Source organism: Falco peregrinus, chromosome 7, assembly GCF_023634155.1.
Source record: "Falco peregrinus isolate bFalPer1 chromosome 7, bFalPer1.pri, whole genome shotgun sequence".
In the NCBI taxonomy this organism is placed as follows: Eukaryota; Metazoa; Chordata; class Aves; order Falconiformes; family Falconidae; genus Falco; species Falco peregrinus.
The window spans coordinates 84,405,039-84,426,012 of record NC_073727.1 but is presented as its reverse complement, the minus strand read 5'-3'; the positions used below and the strand labels follow the sequence as shown (position 1 = coordinate 84,426,012).

The window sequence follows — 20,974 nt, the reverse complement described above, 5'->3', positions numbered from 1 at the left end:
TTAAAGTTGCCAGTGTGCCGTGAGCTTGAATTCAGTCTTTACAGAGTTTTTGTCTAAAAATGTCTTCAATGTTTTTTAGGATTTTTGTGGGGGTTTTTGTTGTTGTTGTTTTAAGAAACTATTTGAAAATGCCATATGGGAATGTTAAGCAAGGAATCCAGAGGCAGTACTGTTGGAATACATCTAAGGACTGGAGGATGCATAGTAGTAATATTAAATTAATTTAGCTTATTATTAACTTTCATTTTAGGAGTTACCTTATTGGCACACCAGAGCAGTTCTTTACTTGTTAGGTACTGGCATATGAGTCTAGTGCCAGGAGTCTGGAGTTTCCTTATTTTTTTTAAAAATACTCTTGTTCCCCTCTCTGATAATTTTTAGATATTATTGAGATCCCTTATGCCTATTGAAGTCAACATAGGCACCTACCTATGCTAGAAAAATGCTGGGTTTGGCTCGGTGTTGGTAGTGCAGCCTTGGTGCACAGTGGGCCCAAGGCAGCAAGGTAACACAGTAAATTGTGTCCAGAAAATGTAGCAATTGGCATTAACTTTAAGACTGTTACCACAAGGTTCATCAGAAGTTACTTTCCCGTGCTGTTGAGCTGGCCTCTATCTAAATAGTCATATCAGCTAAATGATAGAAATTGCTCATCTGATGCAACTGTGTACTATATTTTCAAAAGACAGCGTATAGAGATTTCAAAGTACTACAGGAAATGTCAGTTTGAATTGCTTCACGAGCTACAAGGATGAGAAAACAGCAGAATGGATGGTGGTAACATTGATTTGTAGAGTGCTGTTTAAGAAACATCCAGTATTAATATCAAAAAATCAGTTTTGACAATCCATTTAAACAGTAGGTGTATGTGTTTCTGCGTATACCCCAGGTTTCACTGTATGTTAGCCAAGCGTAACGTGTTTCACATTTGCAGCTATCACTTCCCTTCCTTAAAGTGCTCTCACATGTTTAACATTTGTCTAGATTAACCCTGTTTCTGATCAAAACCTCTTTTATAATAAGAATGGTCGAGCATAGTGTTGGGAGTGATAGCATGCTGCTCACCTGCATAATGACAATAAAATAAAATCCGTGTTCTGAGCGTGTTACCTTTTCACTACCTTCCTTGTGGGGCCCATTTTTTTGCTCACTAGCTGATTGCTCAGTGAAGACTTCTGCTGAGATGTCTGCAGAGAGATGAAAGCCTTTTTCCCTGATCTTTTATTCTTAACTTAGAACTGAGTAAAGTGTATTAGTAGTCTAATTATGCCTTCCAGACAATTTATATGAATGTAAAGATACAGAATATGACAGAAACATATTAGTAGATGTATAAATCATATTATACTTGTATTCAGAATCTGACTGCAAACGTGAATAGCTTTTGAACATACAATTATTTATTATTTATAATGTGATGCACAATTTTTTGTCTTTCCAGGTATGGCATGAACTGCCTCATTCAGTTTGAGGATTTTGCTAATGCTAATGCATTCCGCCTCCTGCACAAGTACCGTAACAAGTATTGCACTTTCAATGACGACATTCAAGGTAACAGACTCTTTCTCTTCTCTTCTCTTCATTTTTGTGATGCTTACAAGCCAGAAAAATTAGCCTGAATTCATGTACCAGAGGGAGAAAAATGTATCAGCTTTCCTGTGATGCTTGGAGGTGTTCAGTACTGGTCACATTTTGCTTTGGGTTTCCTCAGCTTGGGTTTCTGGTGAGCTGTGTTTGCTCCTAGTGTCTCCCCTCTCATTATGCTTCATGCTTTGTTTAGATGTTCACTCTTCAGGGGTTTTTTAATAGTTTAGTGTGTGAATGGCTTTCTCATATAAATTATTAACTTCAGATCGTTGGGCAAATGTCAAAGCTCAAGCCTGGACTGTACTTCCCTCAGTTTTTATGTCACTTCAGTGACAACTGCTTCACTGTTCCTCCATGCAGCAGAGCTTGCTTGATAAATGTCAGTCTGTATTTCAGTTCTTAAACTGACAACTCGGTTAAATATCCTTCTAATTTTCCTTGCAGTCTCAGGGCTGCTTTCAATTTTAGAGGGAAATTATCCCCCTGACTCTACTTTCCCATCGGAATAATTTGTAGCAGCTGGCAAAAGGAAAAGATCTAGGATGGGAAACGTCAGCAAGGGGGATTCCCCCAGTGATCAGTCTAGATGGGCATCGTGTCCCTTCCCTCCTGAAAGTAAAGACAGGCAAGGCTGAAGTGGCAGATGCTGCTGCTTGGGTTGCCTTATTTCATGTCAGGAAAACAGCACTGGAAAATAACTTTCTCTAGGGCAGTAGGCTCCCATCCGTGAGAGGAGACTGAAGTCAGACAACCTGCTGGAGAGAGGTACTCAAGGAGGGCCCTGGGCACCCATCTGCCTCTTACCGCCTCATGTGTCCTTGGGTAGATGGAGGTCCTCAGCAGTGACAGGATCAAAAATGGGAGTTTGCCGTGACACTTTAAGCCAAGTGTTAGGAGCTTGAGTTTTCCAGAAAGTCATTCTTGAGTCATTCTTGGAACCTAGGTCTTATTTCAGGGACTCAGCACATAGTGGTGGATTCAAATAGCCCTCATCTTTCTGCTGTTTAGGGATTTGGCTAGCCATATGAAATTGAAAGAAATGTTTAATAAGTTTCATGGAAGGGTTTGTGTCTTTTTTCACTGCCTTCAGTTATTCAGAAAAAGGCTTCCTATATATCTTAGTGATGCAATGAGGAGGACCTTTAAGTACCTCAGATCTAAAAAACCTGTAATGTATAATCCTGACTCCTGCCAGACACTATAAAAGATAAAGAAAATATGGCAAGCTGAATACCCGTTTGCAGGTAGTAACTTGGAAAATGCAGTTGCCTTCTGTTAGCTCGCACCTATTTGCAGGGCGTCGGCATGTCCCTAACACCATTGCAGAACATTTGGAAAAAAGTGTCTGCCAAAACACTGATCTTATAAAACCACTAAAGGTTGGCCGTTAAGGGTCACCTATAGATGTATTTAAGAATTTCTGGAAACAGTTTTGTCTCCATCCCTGCTACAGCATGGTCACATCCTTTACTTTGTAACTTTTTCTATGTCCCCGCTCTGTACTCAAGGAATTAGGAACAAGGGCAAACAGGATTATTACCAACTGCTATAAATCTGTATTGGAATAATAAAATTGCTCTTATTTTATCATTCTAGAAAGTGTCTTGGGTTTTGGATGGGTGGTGAATTTTTTCTCTCTGCAATTATGAGAATTTCTTCATATTTATATTTTCAAATATGTTTTTACAAACACAATAACAATAGTGTCACTTTAGGGAAAAATTATTCACTTCTTTCCTTGGATTCTTCTTTAGTTTTATTCTGATGACAAATCACCTTGCTGCTTTGTTGTTTTTTTTTTTTTCCCTGTGTGAAACATATAGAATGTGATTCTTGGAAATAAATATCAGTGAAAGCCTTGGGTTCAAAACAAATGCTTTTGTCTGGTTCTCCCTAATTATTAAGGAGCATTTTCCAAAATTGGGGTTTTTTAATCATAATTTCCTCTATGGGAGAAATATTAATTAATATCATAATGTCAAGCTTCACAACATTTAGAAATACCTGAATTAGATCAGGCTGATAGCTTTGCTCATCTCCAATATATTTAGGAAGAAGGAGTCCTAAGAACAGGGTGGAATTTTCTTCGAGATATGAGATGTGGGTGTTTTTTTCTCTCCAACCTCTGCCTGGGAATGGACCAATGCCAGAAGAAGAACAGGGGCTTGTGTTGCCAAAGCAAGCTGTTTATCAGGGTGGAAGATGTTTTCTTCTTGATGACCCCTGGAAGGAGGCAGGGTTGCAATTCACAGTTTGAGAGGCTGCAAATTCCCTTGGAAAAACTATCCTGTTCCCTTCCCTGCTGCGGGGATATTGAACAAATCTCTTATGATCGGTTAAAGAAGTCCTAGGTACAAGTCCAGGATTGTAGTGTCCGAAATTCTGTCCTCTGGTGGAGTCAGCTCTGGTGGTACCTGCCTGCCCCTCATCAGAGCCAGCTGGGGCAGAGCAGGGTGCTGTACCGCTCCCTTTCCACCCCACCTTGGTTTTGGTGTGCCTGCTGAAAATGTTTTCACTGCTTGAGTACAGTCAGGGGCTTAAGGCATGCTTGCGCATCTTGGGAGCCGTGCATTTGTTTTATGTGGGTCTCTCAGTGCTTATCATGTGGTAGCTGGTTGTAGTCATTGCTGACGTGGATAAATCTGAAATAGCGGCATAGATTTCTCTAGCCTTGCTGCCTCTATGCAGGTCAATTATTTCAATTTTTGATTTTTGCCTTTTGATTTTTTTCCCCACACCTGTACTTCAAAATTGTCTCAACTGACAATGACAAACTTCTGCAGCATAAGCCAATCTACACAAAATAAGTGTTTCTCTATGCAGTATAATACTGTTTTTATTCTGGTGCAGGGGTCCTCAAACTTTTTAACCAGGGGGCCGGCGCGGATGAAGTGGCAGCAGGCCATCTGCGGCTGCTTGGTTCCCCCCCCAACCCCCGGCGGGGGGGTCTGTAAATACCGGGGGCCGGATTGAGGACCCTGGGGGGCCGTACCCGGCCCGCGGGCCGTAGTTTGAGGACCCCTGTTCTAGTGTAATAGTTCTTATTTCACTGTGCCCGCAGTTGCAATGCTTTCACCCATTATGGAGACAAAGCCTGTATTTTATGCCAACAAAAATATTTACATGGAGAGATTGCATTGGATTGGAATTAACCTTGGTATCCATCATGACCTTAGATGTCATTAGATTTTAACAGCTGTACTGTTTAATTGCATCAAAATTTTATCAAAAGAAACAGACCTAAAATAAAAATACAGAGCACACATAATTTAAGATGATTATTATTCCATCTTACTTGCGTGGTTTGATTTAAAATATATGCTAAATGTTCAGCAGGCTGCCATTTGAATAATTAGGAAAATTATACCTGGAAGTTATGTTATAACCAATTTAACGTTAAGTCAGCACAGTTCCCAGAAATCAGAATTTCTCTGTCAAAAGCATTCTCCTTTTCAAGATTTAATTATTTTTAACATTGACATTGGAAATGATACATTTGGTACCTGGAAATTCCAGTTCTTGAAAGTCAAGTCGTAAAGAAGGTTTGCGGTTTGTTGTTGTGGTTGTGATGGGCACGGGGCTTCCAATTCTTTCTCTGGCCAAGAATTTGGAAAATGCAAAGTTGAATGACATGTAATGGCTCATATGTTGATATCATATATCTCAAATTCTGATACTATGTGCAAACTGTAGAAAACTTCTTTCATAATACGGAGTGACATTTGCTTCCAGGTGAACAGACACTGGGATTTTAAAAATAAAGTAATAAGAAAAATTCTATTGTGACATATACTGTAGGGTTATGTGAAGTACATGTTTTTTGCAGTACATTGAGGATATCACCTCTCTTACTCAGGGGTAAATTTACATTGAAGTCAGTATGCTTTCAAGTAAATTCCCCCCTGGAGCTTTTGCATATTTTCCGGGTATCTATACAAGTATGTGTATTTATGGGTTAAAAAAAGAAATCCATTCTCTCCACGTTCCTGGGCAACCAGCTCCAGGTGGCCCAGCTTGAGCAGGGGGGTTGGTTGCATCAGATGACCTCTGAGCCTCAGCCACCTTGCGCTTCAGGGGCTCCGTATCCCTTTCCAAATACACCGAAGGGTTGCTCTTTTAGCAGGGCTCCAGTTCTCCTTCACCGGAGCCTTTCCCCCTCTGCACTGCCTGCCTGCTGCAGCTGCAGAGCAGGGCAGTGCACGTGCAGAGCTTTGAAAAGCCAGTTCACGGCCAGGAGAAAAAAAGCCAGTGCTATTGAACTGCCCACAGCCACAGCACTGGCCTCACTGGCAACCAGGATTACACCTTTTAGATATGATCTTTACGCTCACCTTTTATCGCCACTAAGTATAGGAGAGGGGAATGGATTTATGTTTATCCTGGCACTCTATGCGGTGTTATTTGGCAGGCTGGCTGTGTCAACATGTGATTTCTATTATGCTGTGTATTGAGAAATATGGATTTTATTTTTAACACTTCCTAAACTTTTAGTCCAGAATGAATACTTCAGACTTTAGGATGTGCTGCAGAAATTCCTCTCCCTTTCTTGTTTTCTAGCATGTTAAGATGAGGTAGGGAAAATGACATAAAGGAACTATTCATACTTGATTACAAATTTTTAGTTTTTAAAACTTTAAATAATGGACAAATGCTTCGGTGCCCTAAGCCATTTCTTGCTAATTTAAATTAAGCTACATCCAATAAAAAAGAAGTTCTTATTCCTCGTGTTTTGAGGCTTTTTTCTCCCTTTTTTCATTAATTGTGGCATCTGCTGAAAGAAGACTCTGTGCTCCAAAGCATTTATAATGTGCCAACCCCAAAAGGCCGTGTTCTCTAGGATTTCCTTTGACATATTCATGCTCACTTGTGCAGTTTACAGTAACAAGTAAGGCTAAAGAATCTTGGACAGAAAGCAAAGACTTGATAAAGAATAGTGTCCTTTGAAATTTTACATCTACCATATTTTTACAAGATATGACTCACCTTCCTGGAAAACTATAACGAAGTGTTTGCTGCCATAGCAGTTGACACCACTTTAGAAAATATCCTTTGTTAAACTTGCCATGGTTATTCTTGTAGAAATTTGGGGGAAATGGAATCGGTTTTCAAAATCGTATCTGCGAACAATGTCTTATCTTATTCTGCACACAAGGGATTTAACCTGTGCTCTGTGGGAGAGGGAAGCGAAGCCATTTCTCTCCTTCCTATAGTGATGACAGTCGGAAAAGCAGCGAACTTCTGTTTCTGCTTCGTAATGACCGTAAGAAGTGGTTAGGCTTTGGCAGACGGATGTGAATTGCATTTTGATTCTTTTCAAAAACGCAAGTCAGTATTCAGGGTGAAATTTAAGGTCATGCTGTTAGTCAGAGCAGTTCCGGTTAAACAGATCTGCTATTCACACTGCCGGTGCCCCCCTTTCAATAGGAAGGAATAAGGGAAGCTGCTGACGAGGAGTGATGACAGCCACTGCCAGCAGCAGTGATAGTGGGTTCAGTAATCTAATAAACTGAGTTATTATGCTTTTTAGAGTCAAATGGCTGAATAAAACTGATGTGGAGGTTTTTTAAAATACCATTTTTAGAGCAGTTCTTCTGTGCAAATCGTGATTCGTGAGGGATGTGTTATTTAAGCCTTTATATATTGCTATTATAACCTTTGTTATGAATTACCCTTATAATGAGCATACAGGTAGTGATAACTCACATCCTGTGTAAATAATCAATGCAAAATGTTACTGACATTCAATGTATCTCTTTTCTTTTTCCTTAAAACAGAAGACAGTATTGTAATAGAATTAGTAAAGATATCCCAACTGGTAATACTTAATTGTAGTCCATTTTTCTGGCTAACAAGCTTAGCAACAGTACATCAGCCACGAAGATAAGCAGGATCCCACCGTTCCCACCCGTTATAAGTTTACGGTGTTTCATTTTATCTCTCTTGCCAGAAAGCAGCTTGAAGAGCAGCTTTCCTGGCTCTTTGAGAAGTCCTTTGATGAGGACAGGGTGCTGCGGTGGCCACAACTTCTGTCTTCAACGACTAGAAGCAGGACCTTACAGTGCTCCAGCTCAGCTTTCTTTTTCAGACCAGCTGGATGGTCTTAGGAATGAGCCATGTAGGCTTCCTCCTCCCCTGCAAGCACAGCTGCGTAATATAAAATAGAAGAAAGAATTTGGCATCCAACGAGAGGATGGGATTTTTTTTATTGCTGGTTATGAGGAGCGTTTGGTAGAGTACCAAGGGAAACTGAGAGCGCAGTCTGACTTCTCTCTTTTGCCATTTTTGGCCTTTGCCAGTTTGGCACTTGCCAGAGGAAGACTTAATTGCATCTGGGAAAGAAACAAGCTAGCTCTTGGATACTGTGGGGTGGAAGTGTCTCAGCCCAGCAGTTGTTGTTCCCAAAGCTGTGTTGGAGAGGAACCATTTTTTAGATTTTTTTTATTTAGTAATGAGGGAGAAGAGAGCAGATGATCTCACCTCTCAGAACAAGTCATAAAAATGACTAAATAACTAAAAATGACAAATTTGTATGGTCCCAACATTAAGTGAGCTGAGAACAAGGTGGCCTGTATTTCTGGTGATTGAAAGGAAAAGTCATAATCAAAAGCACGTAACAAACTTTTTACTTCTAAAGACGTGTTTGAACTGTTCGGGTAGACTTACCTCAAAAAGTTACTTTCTAAGGGGCCTTCTAACTCTAATATGTGTTTTTAAATTTTACTAAGGTTTACTATTTATTTTTTTAAAAGTGACTATTCATGAAATTCAGATGATCCTACCTATAAACCACAGTTTCAAGCCCAGCCTTCAAGACCGAAATGATGTCTTTTAAGGAGAGGTTTACCCAGTACCAGGCTGCTTACTATTTCCATTCTTTTAGTTCCTTAGCTACATGTGTGTGAAACTTAATGATCTGTGTACCTGCAATCTAAATACCTATTTTGAGCATGTCCTTGAGGTTAATGTAATGATTACTGTTACCTCAGCTTTAAACTTTGCCTGGCTTATGAAAGTAGACTTTGTGAATAGCGAAAGTACATCCTTCAGGGGAGCTGCATGTTGAGGGCAAATGTCCGATGTGCATAGTCTGGGTCAAGTCTTCTGGGGGGCCGGCCGTACCTATTTCACACTTTTTCTGAAGGAAAAATTCGTAGCAATGTGGAATCTCCTCTCAAGAGCCACTGGGTGGCTTGTAGACAGTTGCAGTTAGGGCTGCGGTGATCAGGAACGGGAGCAGCAGATGTCCTTCCTGCAAGTTCTTGTGGGTTTCTCAAAATCATTTATGGCTTCATCTTTGGTTTCCTTGGGTTAATCAATGGCAGCTGCTGCCTGGAGAAGGAAGAATTTGGTTCTTACTTCCAGAACTGAACAAGGGGGACATCTTAGGGCCTGTGTTTTTCTCCCTGTTGTTCAACTCTCTCCAAATCAAATAGTCATCATTAATCTTCAGAGACTGTCGAAACCCATTTTTCCACTTTCAGTACCTAGTTGTTAGTGGCTGAAACAGTTTTTTCAGTCCTGATGAAACCAGTGCTGCCTGCTATTGGTTCTTGGGAATCTCCTCTAGTAAGACACATGGAGCACAAATTTTCTGCTGGCATGATCTGCCACACTGCCATATTCCCCATCCACAGGATGTCTTTATGGGTTCTGTGAACCTGTTGAAAACTGATGCACTTTCTTAGTTTTTTTTCCCCTGGTATTTAGTGGATCCAAGTTCCTTGCAGGAATAAGGACTCTTGACTGTCTTTTTTCAGTCCACCTTGTGCCTGGGCTTTAGTGACAATGATCATTCGTGAAAAATACAAGCTTGTTACCTGAAGTCAGTAATCCATGGAAGAAGGCCTTCCCCCCTCCAGTAGGCTTTTCTGGGGAGGAGTTAACTGGTCTTTGGATCAGAAGAGCCAGATATCAGGTCCTGGTTGCTAAATATTTCAGCCTGACAGAAGCTGACAGCTAGACTCAGCAGTGCTAATGATTAAGCTGCAGTGTTGTGTATAGATTTGGGTGCTGCAATTCAAGAAAGTTAAGAAACAAATGGATAAAGTCCAGAAGAGAGAAATAAGTGCTAAGTGTTTTAGAAAACATGACTTTCTGAAAAAAAGTGGAAGATATGGGATTGTTTCACATAAGGAAAGCAGGTTGGACATCATTAGCCACCATTAACTCTCTGAAGTGCCTTCCCCTGGTTTTGCTCCATGTTCAACAGGCAGATGAATCCACAGTCTAACATGGTTTTTTTTTTCATTAGTATTGTCAGTGTGCCTGTTGCTGCAAAGGCGTGTAATGGTAGATATCATCCCTGCCATGGGAACTCATTCGTAATAAAACTTTATTTGCTAACTAAAGAAGTGGAATCTCATTTGATTCTCGTTGAAACTGAAAAAGAACATGAAACAGAATCAACCCCATAAATATGCATGTGAGTTGGTACTCAGAAATACTGAGTGGTCTGTTGGCTCATTTTGTTGCTTGTTTTTTAATCTGTATCGGTATGACATTATAACAAGATGTAGATAATATACATCTTGTTGCAAAGGGAAAAATACAGGTTTTCCAGTGGTAGGAAACAAGAGGCCAAAACAGAAGAGGGAAAAAACCCAAAAAACATTTAGATTTGAAGTTTTCTACAAAAAATATATTGAAGTGCTGGAATAGCTTGCTGAGGAGATCATAGGAGTGTTCAAAAGAAGATGGTAGGAACAAGTTAGGCAAAGGTCTGCCAGAAATCACAGATGTATGGTTGATCCTGCCATTGGGAACAGGTTTGAGTTAGACGCCTGCTTGAGATCCCTCTTTTGCTCTACTTTTTTGCCCTACTTTTTATTAATAGGTGTTTCTCCTGATGAGGACCAAAATCTTTCCATTCAAAGGCAGACAAGTATCTTAACCTTTGTGGTTCTGATTTGGAGAAGAAAGGCCTCCACAGGCTAAATCATAAAACTAAATCATAGGACCATAGAGTGGTTTGGGTTGCAAAGGACCTTAAAGATCATCTGGTTCCAACCCCCCTGCCTTTTCCCCCACTGTGGCATAACTGAAAGACAGAGTTAAAAGGTACTTCCAGTGTTTTAGGTGCTAGTATGCTGGAACCCAGTTCACAGTGAACTTGAGTCCTGAGGGCTTTCAGAGGCAGTAGGGTAGTTGGTGTCTTAAATAAGCTGGACTTACTCTTTCAGCTAGCTTAGCCTCTCTGTAAATGTTCACAGTTTGCTCTTCTACTCTGACAACATCCCCATGAGAAATCAAGTTTTATTTTACTCTTGTATTTTAATGTATTTGAAGTATATCTATTCAAGAAATTAGACCAGGATTTTAATTTTCAGTATCTGGAGTCCTTCAAAATACTTCTGTCTGGGCTCTCACACCTTTTCCTTCTGAAAAGGGTCATAACCAAAATTTTTTTTAATAGTTCAAATGTCCCACCTATTATGGCCATCCAGTAGAATCGATCAATCATATTTTACTTAACGTTACTCTGAAGATATCCCCAGTTGCATTTAACTTACATAAGAATAAAATAGAACAACTGCACTGAACTCTTTGTTACTGCCATAAATACTTGTATCTTTTAGGTGAAAGATGCTGTGGAATTATTTAAAATACAATGTTTTGTAATTATTTCCAGAATAACCAAATATATTCGTGGTTTTTTTATTTCAGGAACTGCATCTGTGGCTGTCGCAGGTCTTCTTGCAGCTCTGCGTATCACCAAGAACAGGTTATCAGATCACACGGTGTTGTTCCAGGGAGCTGGAGAGGTATGTGTTCTTATACATCAGGAAAAACTGTACTATGAAGATTTTTCTTAATATTTAATCAAGTAACATATACCCAGTTAACAAGAAGATTAAATAAGTAGAATGATCACTAACACCTGCTGAAAGTTGGTTCTTAATTTAAATGTAAACTTACAAAAAAACCTCTGATCATCTGGTCAAGCCTTTTTCATAAGACATTTTGCGGAGCTCTGTTCTCTTATCAAAACTTCAGGTTTTAGCTCTTCAGCTATAAATTACTTAATTGCTGTCAATATAAACAAACCAAATTTTTTGGAAAGATGAGGAAATGTATCAAGCCACCAAAGAGAAATGAAATAAAATGTATTTACCAAGGTCAGTGTTATTTAGTAAGAAGTAGTGCTCCTTTCATTTTTCCTGTCATTAAATATAGTTTTTCAGTATTCTGCATGTTGAGATTATCAATTTCTGAAGATTTTTATGCACGTTATTTTTTTATACCAATTTTTCAGTGTAATTTTCTAAGCCACTGACACACAAGTGAAGGTTGTAATTACCTACAGTGTGGCTAGCTGTCATCTCTTTTATGAAGTCTACAGCCCCATGCGGGCTTTTGAAAAATATTCATGTTCACCAAACACCCCAGTAGGCGCAAAATACTAATCCAGCTTTGTCCAAATATCTTTAATTTGATTCAGTATTTGGTACTGAGATCAGGTCTGTAGTTTTCAGAACAACTTGCATCTGTGTCTGGCACGTCAATGGCTTTGTACATAAAGACTGTCTGTCTCTCTGAAGTTCCTTCCCCTGGTTTTGCTCCATGTTCAACAGGCAGATGAATCCACGGAGTCCAACGTTTGTTTTTTTTCATTAGTATTGTCAGTGTGCCTGTTGCTGCAAAGGCGTGTAATGGTAGATATCATCCCTGCCATGGGAACTCATTCTTAATAAAACTTTATTTGTTAACTAAAGTGGAATCTCATTTGATTCTTGTTGAAACTGAAAAAGAACATGAAACAGAATCAACCCCATAAATATGCATGTGAGTTGGTACTCAGAAATACTGAGTGGTCTGTTGGCTCATTTTGTTGCCTGTTTTTAAATCTGTATCTGTATGACATTTGATCTGTTGGATGAAATATTACAAAATCCAGTAAGAATGATACATGTTTCAGCAAAATATTGATAAGTGAATTTTTCTTGCCCCTGCTTTCACTGGGAGCACAGCCAAGTTTAGACTTACAAGACACATGAACAGTAGGTAAAAGGAGGCTTACCTTCTTGATGGACATTTTAGAAAAAGATAAGAGCAAGAAATCTTCTAGGATTGCATCTTGCTTTCTGGTATGCGGAGTGTGATTTCCTTTAGTTTAAATTACCAAAAAACCCTAATGAACAAAATATTTCACAGAAGAAAAAATGTTTAATATATTCTGAGATTATTACATGGAATAAATGTCAGTGTTAGCATTTTTCATTAGAGTTTAAACATTTATAACGCTCTCCACACTGTAAATGCTATCTTAAGTTTTATCTATACTATGACTTAATCTATATGATTTAAGATTTGTCTATATTATTTAGCTACATTATTGTTTCTAATTACCAAATGGTAGCAACAGTTCGTTAGAGTTTATGAAAAAAAAAATCCACTTTTAAATAAAATCAAGAAATTTTCCTAAAATAGTGGGTAAAGGAAAGAAATAAGCAGGGGTTTTCTTTCATTTTTGGTTTTATATGCTACTTTTCTTCTCTTTCCTTCAGGCTGCGCTGGGGATAGCAAACCTTATTGTTATGGCTATGGAAAAGGAAGGGATATCTAAAGATGCAGCTATCAAAAGGATATGGATGGTTGACTCCAAGGGATTAATAGTAAAGGTAATGCAATTTTCTCATTCTTTTAAATGTCATGATAGTTATTTGCAGTGTGTAGATAAAGGCAAGAAGGTATTTTCTGTGAAAGCAACTACAATTTATCTCTCCTGACATAGCAAGCTGTTTTTCTTTTCTAATGTGTATTAAATGAATGACAGATTCCCATGCTGCTGGGGGCGGGGGGCGCGTTATTACGCTTGGAGTTCCTTCTCTATTTCTGTTAGGGATGAAGACAGAATGAAGGGTATCTTTCTGCAGTTCATGAAAAAACATGCAAGGAAATAAATGCTCAGCTTGTGGGTTTAGTATTTCCTGTGTTAACGTGACGATTATTTGTTAGTACAGTCTTGCACAAAGATGTATAGATACATTATTAGGATCGCAAGCATGTCATCCTTCTGCAAGCACTGAGATATGTGGCAAGAAATATCTTCTATGCACAGTGATATAGCTCATGTTGCAGATGTTGTGGTCTGCAGTGCTATCGACACTGGTCAGAATTTGAATCTGCTGAGAGGCTTCAGCAGTCACCCTTACCTCATTCCTTCCATGTGCCAAAATAAAGAAACATATGATTTCTATGCGCCAGAATAAAGAAACTGGTATGTTTTAAAAGGTGGTTATGTATTTAATAGTTTGTGAGCTACTTTAAAGAAATGGTGGAGAGGACAGCTGGCCTTGCTTTTTCACTTTTCCTGTTGATTAGCGGTGTTTATGGTCTTTGTTGGTACTGCACTTATGCACAGTGTTCTTTAGCTGTCTAATGTTTAAGTTCTTTTGTATTTCACACACATTTGCATCAGGAGCATGCATTCTGCAGTCAGAATCAGTGTTGGTTTATTGAACAGCACCACAACACCTTTCACTTGTACTGTTAAAGGGAAAATGCTAAGATCATAGATATTGAAATGGGAGAGTATTACTGAGGTCATCTTGGACATCCCATGCCAGAAAGCACAAAAGTAGCCTGATCAGGTACAGAAGAATGCTGGTATTTGCTACTATAAAAGACACAGGGTTTTTTTTCTGATTTTTTTTTGTTGTTGTTTGTTTTAATTAGTGTTTTTAATCCTTTCGGGTTTCATCTAATTTAATGTGCTTTTGCATCCAAAGACACGTGACTGAAGGCCTCTGTATCTTCTGTGGGTGTTGAAACCTAGAGGTTGCCTAAGAAGAATGGTGTGTTGCAGTTTCCTCCACCATAGAGGTTGGGATTATCAAATAATACAATTGAACTAAAATCACCTCCTGATGGTGTTAAGGAAGCAAAGGGGCAGAAGCGCGGGAACTTCTCAGCCATGAAGCAGTAAAACAGGTCTCAGCTGCATGTCTGTCCAGCCAGAGTGGTTATCCAGCCTTGCTTCTCTTCTGCTCGTTTCTTCTTCCTGCTTCTTTTACACCTCTCACTGCTAATTTGCTAGTCAGCCGAGAAGCCGGGTTGTTGCTTTTGGTACACAGCGAGTCGTTCCTTTCACAGTTTCTAAATTTTTAGTGACTTGGTGACTGTATACTTTCCTCACCACCTTCTAGCTGCAGCGCTCTCAAGCAGTGCCAAAACCAACCAGCGTCTCACGCAGCCTCTAAGTTCCTTTCCTCTGCTTATTCTTCTTGGTGGGGCTTTGATTTGGGTTTTGTCCAAAAAGTAGTTCACTGAATTTCACGTCCTACCTAGAGTATATTTGTGAACTGTTTGTGATAGCCAGACATAACAGCTGTCTGAGATAGACTAGGGCTGAATCTGCGGCCAAATGTTGACGCAAGCAATGGGAGCCAATAGTGCACATTTCACGCTGTTGCTGGTGTTCCTGGAAGAACTGGGAGCACCACTCTTCCCGTCCGGCTCTCCTGGGGGTCTTGAGAATGGGTGGGTGCTTACTGCTGTGCTGTGTTTGAGTAGAAAACCTGCAGGACCTAGAAGCTGGAGATACTTCAGTGCAAGGCCTGAGCTGGGCATAAGGAAACCCGTCCTTGGTCTAGGGTTCTGCAAGCCCTCTCTTGGCTTTCTCTGCAGCTGTTTTCCCCTAAAAAAAAGAAAAAATAAAAAAATGCCCCTTTGCTAAAGAAAGAAAATACAACATAAGCCTCTTGAAGCTTGTGATTTAATTGCTGGGAAGTCGTATATATAAAGTAAGTAACTAGGCTAGTCCTGGTTCCTTTTTCTGGCCTAAGAGAGAATGCTGTTCTTTAGGTCCACTTAAATTATTTTGGCTTTAGTTGCTTGCAGGAAAGTGCTGCAAGACTTGAAGGACCTTCCAAACCCTTAGAAGTTAGGTAAGCGAAATAAAATGAGGAAGACTTGTAAGAAAACTGTAGAAAGGGAGGGAAACCTTTTCGTTATTGCAAGGATAAGATTTGCTAAGCTACAGCATAGATCGCCAGGTAACTGACTTTTGCTTAAACAAAACTGACTTCTCTCTCTTGTGACTAAGGAGGTGTATCAATGGAAATCTGTTCAGAGTCCCTTAAAATTTGCCTCACCAAAACCTGCTTGATCAAAAGTTTTACTTGAAGCAGGAAGACCTATATAGTCCTAGAAATATTCTGATCTGTTGCTTTAGCAGTATGAGAAATAACAGACCCTCTGAAGACTCAGCGATTACTTTGTCCAACTAAACCAATTTTTACATCATTTTTATTCATGCTGTCCTTTGATCGTTAATTTTGCAATACATGATTATATATTTAAACATTGTTTCTTCTTTCATCTACTTTCTGTAGTATTTCAACCAGTGCAAACCAAAGAAAAATAGCCCTGGAACTTCTGTTGATCTAACTGCAAACAGTTTCCACCTTTTCCTTCTTCCCCTGCCCCCCCAAAGCTGCCACGAAGTCACTTATCAGGCTTTTGTAGCAGATTTTTCCTTTGTGGCTATTTAGTTTTAGTTCAAGTGCAGCTGTGTTTTCATTTTCCTGTTAATTCTCTCCGCTGCTGCCCCCCGGGAACCATCTTTTTCATTAAACCAAGTCTGATGACCAACTTTTCTGCTATGTTGTGGTGAAAGAGCTGGTGATGAAGGCTGTTTGTTATGCTGTCTGTAGTTGTGTTCTCTACTTCCTTTTAGAGACCTTATAATGTTCATATTGGTTTGGGGTTATTGTTCTTGGGTTGTTTTTTTTTCATTTGTTCAGTATGCTTTCACCTTTTGAAACTATTTTTTCTCCAAAAGTGTCTGAGGAAGGTTTGCAGATCATAATATCATTGGAATTTTGCCACTTCAGCTGTATGACTTTTTGAAACAGATATCACTCCTCTTGAAATGCCTGTCTTAAGTCTCCCAGTGCAATCACATGGAAGTTTAATGTTTAATTAAAAGACACTTTTAAAGTTGCTTTTGCACTCTTGTGTACTTGAAGAATATGCATAAGCAGTTGGAACTCATCTTTAATTCTGAATTTCTGAATTCTGTCACATTCTCTCCGACTGCTGAATAGATATTTATCTATATGAACACAGGTGATGGGTAATGTCTCCCACATTCCTTTTCTTTCCCATGTTCTCAATGTTCCCATTTTTTTTCTATTAATCACACAAATATACATAAATGTGTGATGTGTGGTGAACACATTTTTTGTCTGCTTTGAAGCTGCCATAGTGTCATGCTTAGCTATATTAGTGGCAAAATCTTCACCCATGAACTTCAAAGACAGTAAGTTATATTGTGTGGGAAGAGGTAGGAAATAATAAACAATATTGGGATATTCATGAGGTTCACCGTTGTCTGCGCGTTACAGTAATGTGCTGCAGCTGCTGCTGCTTCTTTCTTGGCAATACCAAGAACAGGGTAGGGTGATAGGCGAGATGCTTCTTGGAGCTGCCTAGGAATATGATGCAAATAATAAGACTTTTTTAATATTTAAAGGGACTCGGTAGAAATCCCCTGCCCTCTGCTAAGGATGGATGCTTCTCTGCTGAGGAGGGACAGGCTGATGGGAGTGTTCCTGGGCTGCCAAACAAGCTTCTCTTGTAGTGATTTGCAAGACAGCATTAGACTCTTGTGTGCCACATAACCTCCAGTGACAAGTGAAATTGCCTCACATAGGGATGAACGTCATCTTTAATTTTAAATATGTCAACATGGAGCAATGTTGCTTTTTACAGTTTAGTAATCTGTGCTTTCTAGATCAGCACACTAATACTTGTGTCTAATCAAGTGATTTGTATTTTAAATGTCCATTAGATGTGTGATCTTGTCCCCTGTTCAGATCATCTGAATGAAGCCCAGACTGAATGGCAAGCGTGAGATTATCTGTTGAGTTGAAGGCCTCAGAATATTGATCTTTCTAAGAGGACTGAAATAGACCCCAAAGTTAAAAATTTCTGTGGTCCTAACTATTTAGAATAGAGATACTCAGGTAATCCTGTAGATAATACTTTATTTTATTTTATTTTATTTTTCACTTTCCCTCTTCTTTGCCCCATTTGAATACCCCTGGCAATCTTGTTTGGAAAAGATACTCACAACCAATTAACTAGGTGTGGATATGACCCTGATTAAAGTTCATGGTTTGGTTAAAGCTGGATACATACGTAGTTCAATCTTTGTTTAGAGAATGGTGAAAGAGAAAGGGGGACATTTGGGACTGATACCAGAATTTCAGTGCCATAAAGATGTGGTCACTCCCATTATGGTCACCAGAGTCATCTAACATGTGAAAGAGCCTTTAGAGCTCACAATCAAGTACCTTAATATTGAACTAAACCTCATCCAGAGTGTCTGATTGTAACTGAATTTTTTAATATATTTTAGCAATAACACTTTAAAAAAAAGTTTGGATATCATTCTAGATACTAATTTTATAATAGTTTTAGTGTTGACTTTTATATACCACTTAACCTTTTGTCTGACTCTTCTGCTAACTGTTACTTATTTCTGGCTTTCTTTTTATCAACAGTCAATTATTCTGACTCTTTACTTGATCAGTTCATTTCTGGCTGACTACAACTGGCTAGGACCTTTTAAGCCAAAAAACTGATTTACATCTTAGAAAAGATGCAGTGTTTTGGGTATCTCCAAGGCACCACAATCACTTAAAGCAGTTTCTGCCTTATTTTACTCATGTAATATCCCAATGAAGCAATCCTTGTTTATTTTCTCAGTTATTCTGATGTCTGGGGAAGTAATCCGCGCTGGTTTCATCTTGCATTTATCGTGTTCTATATGAAGTATAAGTTTTGCAGAAAGGAAACACATTAATTTGTCTTTGAACACTTGTGGCATTACTTATAGTCCATCAGTAATGCATGTAAACAAATGAAGACAAGGCAAAAGGTGGGGTGTGCTCAAGGAATGCTCACACTATTTTCTCTGAAAGAAAAACCACCAAAAATTGGGGTGTTAAATTTGTTAGCATGTAACTGTTTCCTCTTTGACACCATGTGCATTAGATGTACTGATGATATGGTGACCTAATTTGGATGGTTTATGATTTCTCTTGCTCATACTCTGTTACTGAAATTATTTGACTGTTTTGCTTCGTTTTGTTTCTCATGGTCTGTAGGTTCCTGACTTGCTCTATTTTTCAGATCTTACCTTCTTGAACTAATTGTATTTGTAAATTTTGTCCTACCTGTTAACCATGTGAGCTTATTTACATGGAAAGGGTATCTTATAAATTTTACATGACTTAAACAGCCCTAATCTTCTACCTGTGTTTTAAAGTCAACACCAGAATTACATTTCTTACCTAAATCATCTGTTTTACTGCCAACCATTAGGATATTATCTCCTCAAACGTATGTCTTTTTCATACAGTTGGCAACAAACTATTTATTACTTCTGTGCCCAAGTTGCCTTATCTGGTTTTAATCTGCTCTCTTCACCTTTAGGTGTTAGGTGATGGGACTGATCCCGAGGCACAGTCACGTTACAATTAAGGCCTTGGTGTGGGGATTTGGAAGGGCTTGCATGTCTCTGCTTTTCAGTTCCTAAACCAAAATGTACACAGGAGGTAGCAGCACAGGAGTGCCTGTCACCTGCAAGCCCTTGAGCTTAAGTAACACCCTGACCAGTAAATCCATGCCCATACCTCCACCTTTTTATTTTATTTTTTTTTCCCCCCACGTTTTGCAGATCTTCATAACCAAAACTCTCCTGGAGTTCTGGCTAGGGTGGGAGGCCTGGCCTGTCCCCTCCTAGCACGCTCTCTGTGCCTCTGCTGTCCCTTCCCTTTCACGCTTGTGTGGGACTCCCCGGGCAGGTCCCTCAGCTCCCAGCGCTGTCTGCCTAGTGCCTGCCTAGAGCCCTCCGGATGGCTCCTCAACAGCCTTTAGACCATGTATTTACTTGTGATGCAAGAGGTAAGAAGCCGTGTAGAGGTCATCTCCTTGTCAGGAGAGGTTTCACCACCTTCTCCCATGACTCTTAACCACATTCTTTTCTCCACCCTTCTTCCCTGATGCTTTAACAACTACTTTTTTGTCTGGTTTGCTCCTAACACTGCAATAGGGAGCTCACAGGCAAAACGCAAGCAGAACCAAATCATTCGCAGTTGGAAATACTCTGCTTGCTAATGGACTGCTTTGCTGTTTGGTCTACAGTTCTCATGTCATCTGTGGTTCTCATGTCTTCAGTATTTAAGAACCTGAGATGAACGTATTAATTTGTCTCTCTACTGATCTCTGTTCTCTTGTTTAAATAAGCTGCAGTTGACACAGTTGAATGGAGGCAAGTGTTTATATAAATAGATTTGTGCCTCCCTGGTTGTGAGACGGGATGAGTGCCAGCACTGCCTCTAATGTGGGACAGTGCAGTCATCAGGGTGCTCTGGCTTATTCTCAGCTGCCTCCCAGCTGATGGGAAGGGCAAATCTTGGAGAGCTCTCAGCCCTGTCTCTCTCTCCTCACTGACATAAGACTGCTCTGCTCCTCAGCCCTGGTTCGTGGGCAGCCCCGGCAGGACCAGCTCAAACAGGCCATGGCGTTTAGACCTCATGTTGGTGGTATTTGTAAGATTTGCCTGTTTTGTAATATCCCACATACATATATGCTGTGCAGCCTGGTCTCCTGTTTTTACAGCTGTTTTATATGAATTTTCTCAGGGTTTTATTGATGGGTCAATTTTGTTTGTTATCTGAGCCTCCATTTGGTTCTATAACGTGATGATATGAGTAACTTTCTGTGGAAAGTCTGATGTACATTTGCTTAAAGCCTGATCCCAGTGTCGTCTTTGCTTCTTCTGCTGCTGATCAGCCTCTGAAACTAAAAGCTTAAGAACCCTCCCTAAAACTAAGAACTGCTTTCAGTTCAAATCCAAAATACAAGCAGTTTTTCATAAAACTATAAACTACTGAGCCCTGTTTACTTCCTTTTTCTCCTTGAATTAAAAGGTCCTGGTGTCCAAGTGACTCTGTTTTTCTGTTTCTAGTAATAATATATAATACAAATGACTCCCATCCATTAGGGTGTATAGACATTTTAGGATAGCCTGATCTTTCATACATAATGTCACCATCAGAGAATGCTACTATTGTTACTTTATCTCTGTACTTCATCTGCTGACTTAACACAGTCTGCATTGTTACTCATTTGCTAATAAAGAATTTAGCTCATATTACTTTCCATCTGAGATACCATGGTGACTTCTAATATAGCAATGTATCTGTTTTCAGGTTGCTTTGTTCTCTTTTGTTCAAATCCAAAATATCCCATAGGTTTCTTGGTACAAAATGATACTGTGACAGAGGCAATACTTCTCCCCTCCAAAGTGATTTCTGACATTTTCACTGAGTCTTTGGACTTAAGGTTTAATACTTTTTTTGAATGTTTTTAATAT

General features: G+C 39.4%; 1 protein-coding gene across 1 annotated transcript in view; it reads left to right on the top strand.

Annotated features, from left to right (window-relative positions):
* Nucleotides 1-20,974, top strand: part of ME1 (malic enzyme 1) — a 185,188-nt gene that overhangs the window by 143,434 nt on the left and 20,780 nt on the right. The window contains exons 7-9 of the mRNA XM_055810717.1: nt 1,442-1,551; nt 11,251-11,348; nt 13,092-13,205. Of these exons, the coding sequence (XP_055666692.1) occupies nt 1,442-1,551; nt 11,251-11,348; nt 13,092-13,205 (322 nt within the window). The remainder of the gene's footprint in view (nt 1-1,441; nt 1,552-11,250; nt 11,349-13,091; nt 13,206-20,974) is intronic.